This window comes from Epinephelus moara, chromosome 16, assembly GCF_006386435.1.
Source record: "Epinephelus moara isolate mb chromosome 16, YSFRI_EMoa_1.0, whole genome shotgun sequence".
Classification (NCBI taxonomy): domain Eukaryota; kingdom Metazoa; phylum Chordata; class Actinopteri; order Perciformes; family Serranidae; genus Epinephelus; species Epinephelus moara.
In genome coordinates this window covers 6,778,672-6,790,078 of record NC_065521.1, presented here as the reverse complement: position 1 = coordinate 6,790,078, position 11,407 = coordinate 6,778,672, and the positions used below count along the sequence as shown (strand labels likewise).

Sequence of the window (11,407 nt, the reverse complement as noted above, 5' to 3'; positions counted from 1 at the left end):
GCCCTGACTGTAAACCAGGTCGGGATCAGCCAGCGGCGGTTCCGCGCATGCGCGATTCACTTGCAGTCTGGACGTGGAGGGGTTAACGTCTCCTGCTCTGACTGCTGCTGGGAGGGAGGACTGGGCCGTCTGTGAGTGCTTTGGGGCGAGAGAGGAGCCCACGGCAGCATCTGCTGCTCGTTGAGAAGAATAAGAATGATACGTGCTCTCACAACAGAGTCGCCAGAAGTCTTCAATAACATCAGAAAAAGTCGTTAGATTTGTCGCTAGTCGCTTTTTTGAAAAAGAGTCGCTAGAGGGGTCTGAAAAGTCGCTACATATAGCGACAAAGTCGCTAAGTTGGCAACACTGGTCTGCTGCGCCGTCTTGGTTCGCCCAAGCCGAAGCACAGTTTGTGCTACGAGAGATAACGGCAGACGCAACCAAGTACTACTGTGTAGTAGCAGCCCTCAACAGTTCAACGGCTAACAGGGTAGTTAGCATACTCGAAAATCCCCCAGAACAAGACAAATATGAAATGCTGAAAGGCCAACTGTTAAAGACATTTGGACTCTCTGAAGCCGAACGAGCACATCAGCTTCTCACACTGCAAGGACTCGGTGACAGCAAGCTATCTGAGCTAATGGACAAGATGCTAGCTTTGCTGGGAAAGAACAAGCCGGATTTCTTGTTTTGCCACCTCTTCCTACACCAGCTGCCAACTCAGGTACGAGCTGCTTTGGCAAACACCACTATCACTGACTGTCGGGCTCTGGCCGAGGAAGCTGATAAAATCTTCTTGGTTGGATTTCAACACTGTGCGGCTGCACACGCTCCAGCCCAAGCTGCCCCATCAAAGCCGGAGAGTTTAACGAATATCGCCGTAGCGACAACAACGGCCCAACAGCAATGGCCCAACGGCTGGTGTTACTACCACACCCGGTTCGGACCCAATGCCAAGAGATACCGTTCCCCATGCACTTTCAGGGGGATGGAAAACGGCGGAGCCAGCGCTCAGTAGATGCCATGAGCGTCGGCCACACAGGCAGATTGCTGTTTATCCAAGACACCATATCTGGGCGGCAATTTCTGTGCGACACGGGAGCACAGACAAACATCCTGCCGGCATCACGAGTGGACATGCTAGGAGGAGAATACGGACCTCCCCTGACCGCCGCTAACGGCACTCCCATCCGCACTTATGGTACACGGAATGTGGAACTGTGTTTTGGGGGGCAGCGTTTAAACTGGAAATTTATCACAACTAAAGTGACTTTTCCCATCCTCGGCGCTGATTTCCTATGCGCCTATGGACTGTTGGTGTATGTGTGCGTGTGATTCATGGGTACAACTCGTTCTAAAATTGGTTCAGTACTGAGGGAGGCGGATGCAACTGGGAGCCGCGAAACGAGCTAAAACGGTAACGGGGGCAAATGCGTCCCATATAAGTTTGCGCATTAAAAGTGTTTTTTTTTTTTTTTTTTTCACCACTGACCGGTTCAGATCGCCAGTGCTATCTCTGTAAATAGCATACTAGCCTTTCCCTTACCTCTGGGCTGTGTGATGTCACGAGCTTTGCTCCACTGTGTCTGTAGCTCTCTCTACTCGTGGGACAGCCGTTTTCTTGAGGAAGAGGTGTTTTGGGATTGGATGTCTTCTCTTCTTCGGCTGGCAGTAGTCATCTTGGGAGAAGTGAGCACTGCAGACCCGATGGTCTGCAAGGCGCAGTGTCTGGAGAAGAGTGTTAGCATCTCGCCGTCTGACAAAGGCAGCCTATGAAAGCTGTACGGGGTGTTGCGCGACATGGAACACGGGGTGGAACACTACATCTCTACCTCCGGCCCACCTGTCCACACCTGAGCCAGACGCCTCGATCCGACCAAACTCACCATTGCTAAAATGGCTGAAAAATATGGAGCACCTTGGCATCATTCGCCGCTTAAACAGCCCGTGGGCTTCACCCCTTCACATTGCATCAAAGCCTGGTGGTGGGTGGCGTCCGTGCGGCGATTACCGCCACCTCAATGATATAACGACTTCAGACCATTATCCTGTCCCACACATGCAAGATTTTTCCGCCCACCTGGCTGGGTGTGTCATTTTTTTCTAAAGTGGACCTCGTCCACAGCTATCACCAAGTGCCGGTTCACCCACAGGACATTCCAAAGACTGCAGTGATCACCCCATTCGGCCTGTTCGAGTTCCTGAGGATGCCTTTTGGCCTCAAAAACGCAGCACAGACCTTCCAACGCCTCATGGACACTGTACTGAGGGACCTTCCTTTCCTGTTCATCTACCTGGATGACATTCTTGTTGCCAGCTCCTCCAGGGCAGAACACCTGGCACACCTCCGGACTGTTTTCGAGCGCCTTAACCAACACGGCCTGATTATTAACCCAGCTAAATGCCAGTTCGGGCAGGACACCATTGACTTCCTCGGACACCGCATCACCAGAGACGGGGCAGTTCCCCTCCCACCAAAGGTAGAAGCCGTGGTGAGTTTTCGTCGCCCCACCACAGTGAACTCTTTGCAGGAGTTTTTGGGTATGGTGAAATTTTACCACCGTTTCATCCCCTGAGCTGCACAACTGATGCAACCTCTTTATGAGGCCCTGAAAGGCAAGTCCGCCAGACACGCTGTGGACTGGACCGCAGAGAGGGACAAGGCATTTGAGGACGCTAAAGCAGCCCTGGCAGGCGCAATAATGCTGCCGCACCCTTCACCTGATGCTCAGATCGCCATTACTACAGACACTTCGGACTATGCGGTCGTTGCAGTTCATGAGCAGTGGGTAAATGGGGCCTGGCAGCCGAGCCATGGTCCACCTGTCAACAGCGCAAACTCTCCGTCATTTCGGAGTTTACTACAGACATAAAACATGTGGCGGGTAAAAACAACCTTGTTGCAGACTGCCTTTCCCGGGCCATCACGGGAACCATCCACTTGGGGCTCGACTACACACGCATGGCGGCTGACCAAACTTCTGACCAGGAGGTCCAGGGGCTCAGGTCGGCAATGACAGGTCTGCAGTTGGAAGTTGTTGCCTTCGACAGAACCGGCACCACACTTTTGTGTGACATTTCCACGGGTCAGCCGCGGCCCGTCGTTCCTACTGGATGGAGACGGCAGGTTTTTGACACTGTTCATGGGATGTCACACCCGGGCAGAAAACCATCGCAGAGACTAGTGGCAGCTAAGTTCGTCTGGCCTGGACTTAAAAAGGATATACGAGACTGGGTTGCTTCCTGTATGGCGTGCCAGCACTCTAAAGTGCATCGTCACACTAAGGCACCCCTAGAGCAGTTCAAAGTGCCTGAAAGGAGGTTCGACCACGTCAATGTGGACCTGGTGGTGCCCCTGCCTCCTTCTCAAGGGTTCATACACCTCCTCACTATGGTAGACCGGACCACCCGGTGGCCAGAGGCTGTCCCACTGTCATCGACAACATCTGCTGACGTGGCCCGAGCATTCATCGGAACTTGGGTTACCCGGTTTGGCGTCCCAGCCGATGTATCTTCTGACTTGGGATCCCAGTTCCCTTCTGAGCTCTGGAATGCTGCTGCTGGAAGCTTGGGGGTGAAATTGCACCGTACCACTGCGTACCACCCGCAGGCAAATGGGTTGTGTGAGCGGTTCCATCGCTCCATGAAAGCCGCTCTCCGGGCCAGCCTTAAGGACAGCAATTGGGTCGACAGGCTTCCGTGGGTCATGTTAGGCCTCAGATCCGCCCCCAAGGAAGATCTTAAGTCCTCATCTGCTGAACTGGTGTACGGCCAGCCACTTCGGGTTCCCGGAGATTTTGTTCCTAACACCACAACTCCCTGGTCTGCGGCCCAACAGCGGACTGCACTTCTGGACAGTGTCAAGGTTTTTGCACCGATCCCTACATCACAGCATGGCCTCTCACAACCCCACATCCCGGCCAGTCTGTGGTCGGCGGGATACGTATTTGTTCGCCATGATGCCCACCGGGGACCTCTTCAACCACCCTACGATGGCCCGTTCAGGGTCCTGGAAGCTGGGGACAAAACTTTTGTCGTGGACATGGGCGGTAAGCCAGAGCACCTTTCGGTGGATCGCCTTAAATCGGCCCACTTGGACCTGGACAGGCTGATTGAACTTGGTCAGCCCCCACGGTGGGGCCAACCTCCCGCTCTGCCCCCACCCTGCCCTAAAAACAGAACTATAGTGTGTCACTGGTGCTTGCCTCCCCGGATCACAGCGCATGACAGAAACACTGTTCCGCTCCGTGTATCAAACGTCTTCTAAAGTGACTAAAAAGGACTCTCGTTTTTCAAATTAATGTTTAAAAATCTTTATTTTAAATGCGCGTGCAAAAACACCAGCTACAGGCTTTCTGTAAGGTTTATTTTGTTCACTTTTACCAAGGAGGCTACAGACTCCTACCCACTTCCAGCAATTGCGCTAAGCTAACCCGCAAGGCTAACAGCTGGAGGCCAGCCACTGCACGTACAGACACAAAAAAGGTACTGTTGATGTTGTCTCACTTTGAAAATGATAGGGAAAGGGCTTGAGTCCCAAATCGTCGGAGTGTTCCTTTAAGCCCAATCATCTTCTACCATTTACTTAAACATGAAAAACTACTCAAACTACACACTTCAACATGCATAAGCGTATGTAAAATTTAAGTCAAAAAGCAGCTATCATTGCTAATTGAATTACAGTAATGAGGCCAATGATGCTAGGAAAACTTCCTGAATAGAGAACTATTAGTTCAAACTAGAACTTGTGTGATTTGTACAGTACCTGCCTGTTTAAACACAAATCAGAACTGAAAACTGCTTTTGGCAATAGGCATACAAGCCACTGCTGTTCTTCAACAACAAAACCTGTCAACAACTACTCCAGCTCATCTCTCAAGGCCTGTAACTTAGGTTTGAGCCGCTTCCTCCCATCATCAAGATCCAAGGGACAACCTGGGTGAACTCAAAGAAGCTGCTTAGCTTCTTGGGGTAGCTCAAATGAAAAGCATACATCAGTCCAAACAAAATCACCAGTGAATCAGCCCATGATCTCTGAGACATTACAACCTGATCCTCGAGGATGATTGAGACGTGGTGGGTTTCAAAGGGAACTCCAGAAGGTTCCTCCTCCTCATTGACCACTGCCACCAAAGCCACTGCTCCCTCCTGAGCTGCCTCCAACTCATCCTGAAAAGGGAATACACAAGTGCAAGTGTAAATATACAAATCATCAGGTTTTAGGCTAATGGCTAATTATGAAAACAATGAAAAAGAAAGCATTACTACATCAGTCTTCAAGATTTGCAAATCAAATGCAAATCAAAGCTATATAAAAACAAAGAACAAATGTTTGTATCTGGCTAAAATAGGTTTTAGCTGAACCATCTCAGATCCCGTTCAGAGCAGTGTGGTGATGAGCTGCTGTTTGCATCTCTACAGTGGAGATACACTGATATTATATGCATTAGTGCTTCATAACAACCCCACTTCAAAAAAGCTGAACTATCCCTTTAAGGTACCTTTCAGAGTTTGAAAGAGCACAAACAAAATATATGACTATCAAATCAGCTATAAAGACAAATTGAAAGATACACGAGTATGTAATCTATGACGCTCAGTTATTTTATTAACTTATAATTTGTGCTCCAAAATTGGAATCAGATAATCTAGTCTTCATGTATATGATGAGGAGAGCTGATTTTTAAGCACATTTTAAAAATGTATATAACCTGAACCTCAAGCGCTGGAATGTTAACTTAATGGAAAACAGAGAACACAGGATTACCTTGCAAGTTTTGAAGACATCTAATGGATCCTCCTTTAAGTACAGCGTTAGGCCGGCCAGGGCTGCTGTTCTAGCTGCACTGATGTTGTTCTTGTCCTGTTGTACAACCAAAGACAAGGAATGCATAGGGAGATGTTACCGCTGTTCACATTCAACTTCATTGTAATGCATTAAATAAAATAAAATTAAAGTTACCTGTTCCTCATACGCCATCAACACTGCCTGCATCTTCTCACCAAAACTTCCAGTCTCCTCTTTTTGTAGAGCTTCAGCAGTTAGTTGTACCAGCAGGTGTGTATTTGTCAAGGGCAGCAAAGAAGGTAAATGGCAGATTTTGATTGGTGATCCTGTGGAATTCACTGTAGAGCTGCATGGAAAATAGAAGTAATGCAAGATTGTAATAAAATTGTTGTTTTTAAAGACAAATAGGCATATCATATTAAACTAATGCATTCTAATAATTACTTTGACATTGAGGGTCATTAAGTGCCATTTTTAAGTTTTTACTCACTTGGGCTTCATTAAAGAGCGCAGGCCATCTGTCTGTTAGTTCGACAACGGCAGGAGCTGTAATCACAATTTCTTGAAGCCGGAGTGCAAAGGTGTGTTGCATATGTTGATGGATGAGAACCATGTCTCTTTCTGTCGATGACCTCTTGAACTGCTCCACCATCTCAAGCCTCTGGCTCTCCAGTGTGTCTTTACTTTCTCCATGAGGGTAATTAGGAAGGAAGTTGACTTCCCCTCTTCTGGGTCTTTTGATACTGCTCCTGGATGCTGCACCCTCTGGATAGGTCCTGCTACGCTTTCCTGCATTCACAGCCACATCCTTTATGCCAGCCCTGCTCAGTTTGTGCCTATAGTTGTCCATCTAGAAGTTCAGTTTCAGAACATCAGTCACATCCATTTCCACTGAGTTACACATATCAGTATATCTACTGTTTCCTTATTATTGGAACTAAACCTTACAACTTAGTCTGAACACATTTTTAGAGCTGACTATTTTAATTATTGATTTATTGTTTCCAGTCATTTCTTTACAGAAAAAATGTCCAAACTGTGATTTCAGCTTGTCGGATATGAATATTTTCTGGTTTCTCTATGACAGTTAACTGAATCTCAAAACAAGACATTGTCCAGGAAAACATACGGGTTAGGGTTAACATTTAGAGGGGAAAAAAAGCAGAAATAAAATCACAAATATACAAGAAAAAACCTTGTATATCCTTTGAGATTTAGGTTATAAATTAGTGAGAGAGAAAAAAAACAACTAACAAACTTGTAAATTTGTGAGTTTAATGTCAGAAAGTTACAAAGTAATGCGCTAGAGTACTTTGATTACTTTTTGCAGTAACGAGTAACCTAACGCGTTAGTTTGCTGTTTGAGTAATCAAATACTTAAGTACATTTTCAAACAAGACATCAGTTACTTCCGTTACTTTTGGAACGCTGGTCCTTCAGCTCCAAAACAGCAACGGCTGTCGTTTGGTTCTAATAACGGAGATAACGTTAAACCTATCAGTCTGAAAGAAGCCACGGAGCTTGTGTCTCGCTACGTGGTCGGAGAAATGCTGCTGTTGTCTACGGTGGAGTCTAAATAGGTGGAGTAGGACTCGCTGACAGACATACTCCAGACTCAGCACTTGCATTACGCCTGGTACACACTACACGCTGGTACTCACCAATTATCCCCGGTCGTCTTTCACGGCGTGTGTGATGTCATCGGGTTATTCTTGTCCTATTTTTATTTTACTATTATTTGAGTCACTGTGTCTGTTCATGTGCCAGCCGACATGTTGTTGTAGTCACCTAAAAGCGTCAGCAGATGGCAGGAGCTTCATTTGAAGCGCCACACGTAAACTGTCAAGCTACTGTATCTTCCACAGGAAGTTCTGACAAATGTTTCAGAATAAGAGCCTATTTAGAAAATGGAGAGATTCTCTCAGCCGAGGTTATAAGGGGCTTTTAATTTGAAACAAGTGTTGAGTTTGAAATGACGGTGTGATATGTTAACTTTACAAAGACAACGGAGCAGATAAAAAGTAAATATATAAACACAGAGGGATTAATGAATAACGGACTGTCTATAATGTAGTTTGTTTCAAATGAAGCTGGGGGCCACTGCAGTTGTGGTGAGTAAAAACTCTGCCGCTATTTGTTAATGTTATTACTTTATGTCCGACCGTGAGGATGTAACATTGTTTGCTAGCTTGATGCTAATGACAGTAACGTTAACTCAGCAGGTTGACAAAGTGCCTCTGCTGTTTCACACCATCATTTCCCCCTTTTACTCTGTGTGGTAACATCCCTAGAGGAAATATTAAAAATGCTGGGGTGTTGTTGTCATACAGTTGTCTACGGCAGCAGATCGTTCTGTGTTTCTACTGGTCAAAGTGACAGCTGTGATGGGAGAATTGGATCTCAGTGAAGGGCAAGTGGTCCATAACTTTAATTTTGGAGACAAAAAATGTAGGCTTAGCGCCCTGTGGTTCATTGCCAAATAGGAAATGTAAAATACTCAAAAGTACTTTAAAAGTGCTTGAGTTACTTTTCTCAGGGAGAAACGTTGGAAGTACTTTTAAAGTAATTGAGTTACTTTACTCAGGGAGTAACGCAGTAAAGTAACTGGTTACTTTTTTTTAGAAAGTAACGCAGTAACGTACTTTGATTACTTTTAAAGTAACCCTTACCCAACACTGCTAATGAAGAGTATGATAGACAGATTAATCAATAATTAAAGGAATCTTTAGTTGCAGAGCTACACATTTTTGTTTCTTACTGGTGTGCCGCATCATAACATGTAATCCAGCTCGTAATTTTCCTGACTTTTTAAGATGCACACAAAGCACATGGACCTATATCATATGAGTCATAGTAAAAAAAAATAGACCAAAGCGTTCTGTGCTTGTTCATAACAAAATATTGGCAGTGGTGGATGAGAGACTGTGGACAGAGCAGATTGAAGTATCACTTTTTTAAAAACATTTTTACATGTTGCTAAACAGCTGTATTGGCTTTTCCTTGAGTAGGTTTTATTGCACTCAGTAACAAGCGTAGTTGTCATCAGCTCACGTTTTCTTCACCTCTCTGTCTCCACCGTGGCATCTCTACTCCGTGTTTGTGTGTGTCTGTGTATGTGCGTGAAAGTGGTGCAGCAGCCAGGACGCACAAACAGCAGGAGCAGATGCTGAAGCACAGTAATAAATTACACCCAAATGTAAAAAAGTAAGCTAACGGTTACAGATAAAAGAGCAGATAACATTGGAGCTTCTCAATACTACGGTTGTTCATAACTTAGCGCCACGGCTCGTTTACTACCGGTGAGATTAACGGGGTTAAAGCTTCACACATCTGTGGGGAAAAAGCGTATATTAAAAAATTGATCTCGGATTTTACCAGTCGATATTGGGTCGTTCCAGTGAAGATCGATTTGAATCAGATGAATCGATTATTTTAACCCAGCCCTATTGTCAACCATCATGGCTACATATGAGTTTGGCCACACATGGATGTAAACTAACTGCAGTGTGACTGCTTCAAGGAGGCATACAACCATTAGGCGGTAATTCTTGGTTTTTGAATGCAGATGGGGAAAAAAATGCCCTAGACACAGACAGACTTGATAAACGTCGGGCACACTGGCGAGACCAATGAAAATGTTAAATTGCAACTGAGAGATTTTTGGTTGCACATGGTCACTCTTAGCCTGGAAATCCAGACACAAATCTAGAAAGATTTAGGGTCTGGCCATGAGTAATGAAAATGGCCCAACTCGAGGGGCGGCACCAAGCATGCATTTGTAAATATCACTCCACGCAATTGGATAACACTACGACCAATCAGAACAACACATGGGGTGATGTATACGCTTAGCTACCAGCGGAGCTAACTGGTAGATTAGACTCTTGCCGTATCCGGTCGGCAAAACAGCAAAAACGTCCTTCTTGCAAAGGAAAGACTCGAGCGCCGTCTTCTGTTCCTCTTTTAGAGAAAAAGCCAAGTCTCACTCGTTCATTGTAGCGGCCAAAGCTGTTTCAAACAACTGGTGTTCATCCATAGCCATCTTGCAATGTTTACTGACTGATTCCGGACTTCGTCGTCGCAGCGCTGTCGTCATCTGTTTAGCTCGCCTCTGGCCCGCCTATATCAGATACACCAATGTGATTGGTGCAGCCTGGTTTCATGGGCATAGGTAATGAGCATCATTACTGATTGCCAGAGTGACTCGCTGAGCAAATTCAAATTGTGCTCTCGCGAGAACTCTGGATTTCCAGGGTAGGTCACTCTGGAGCCCTGAAATGTACTTTTTGCACACTTGATAGTTACAGTTTCACTTTCGAGTAAACCATCATTTTCTGTCAAAAACAGTACTGATAAACATTTCATAACATGATTAACATGTTAAGTACTCAGGCAACTCATCAGGAATTACGGATAGGGGGACAAAATGATCTAAATGTGGTCCCCCATCCACACCCACTCCTGCAACACCAGTAATGCAGAGACCTTTGCCTTGCCCCCTCTCAGGCCCTGGCCTGGGTTCATCTCTACTGATTGATCCCCCTGTCAGCGGGCTTGTGTGCCCATGACTGAGGTGATGGTTCATGTATCGACCGTAGCAGTGCAGAAAAACTGTTGACATGGTCTTCCTTCTTTGTAATGTATTCCACTGACATGAATGTGATGATTAGCACTGCAGTTAAAAATAACACCAGAAATCAACTTTTGTTTTCAGTATGCCCAGACCCTGTTGACAAGTACCTGGAAGAGACATCAGTGCGCTACATTTCACCAAGGGGAGCAGTACAGAGCAAGGACACTGCGCCTCACAGTAGAACAGGTGGGTGTTTGTGTGTGCGTTCAGGTTATTTTTTACACTTGTTATTTATTCAGTCTGCAGGATCAGAGTATGACTAATGCAGGCAAAAGAATGTCTTTAGAAGGCATTGTGTGCTGTGACACAAGAGCTTGATTAATGTTAAAACTGTTGTCATTTTCTAGGTCCTCAGCCAGTCATCTGCTGTTCTCCGTCAGGACCTCATGTGGGCCCCCCGCGAACAAAGCCAACTCCCCCTGTCCCAAACCGCAAACGGAGGAGAAGTCATTCCTCAGCTGACTGCAGAGAGAAGCAAACATGTGGTAAAAGGAAACGCGTATAGAGAGAGATCATTGTTTTTGTTGGGTCTGAAAGAGCTTATAGGGGGAAAAAAAAGTCCAGTTACATTGGTTTAGACAGGCCTGTCACCAGAATATTCATTCAAACAAACACAAGAAGTTTGTGCTCTAGAGAAAGGATCAGCACTCAGTGAATAACCTCCTAAGCCCTATGATAAACTATTATGGCAAGGCTTAACTATACAGACCAGTGAGCAGTGATAACTAACATGTCTTTGGGGTCATCGGGTGAGAATCTCCTTTCACCAGTGTTTCGTCTAGTTGGTACCACGACACCTCCAGGAGGCTAGACAGTGATCGCTGGCGTCCCAGAGACACTCCCCTAATGCCAGGTCTCACTGCTCCCCGCACCAACCCAATAACCTCCTTTACCTTACATTACACATGGCTTTCTCAGCCCAAACAGCACCGCCACCTTCAACCAAACCCAGGCTCCGTACATGCAAGCTCCAGGTAGAAGCAGTGCTGATACTACCTTTCCTA

General features: G+C 46.0%; 2 protein-coding genes across 3 annotated transcripts in view; one reads left to right on the top strand and one right to left on the bottom strand.

Moving 5' to 3' along the window:
- dedd (death effector domain containing) overlaps positions 1-11,407 on the top strand; it is a 44,989-nt gene that overhangs the window by 26,405 nt on the left and 7,177 nt on the right. For both annotated transcript variants that reach the window (XR_007571233.1, XM_050064697.1), the window contains exons 3-4: positions 10,485-10,589; positions 10,751-10,888. Coding sequence is in view for 1 of the 2 variants with exons in the window: in XM_050064697.1 (XP_049920654.1) it covers positions 10,485-10,589; positions 10,751-10,888 (243 nt within the window). In the remaining variant the exon portion in view is untranslated. The remainder of the gene's footprint in view (positions 1-10,484; positions 10,590-10,750; positions 10,889-11,407) is intronic.
- The window catches only part of LOC126402530 (uncharacterized), a 25,277-nt gene that overhangs the window by 9,676 nt on the left and 4,194 nt on the right, over positions 1-11,407 (bottom strand). The gene's annotated exons all lie outside the window — the stretch shown is intronic.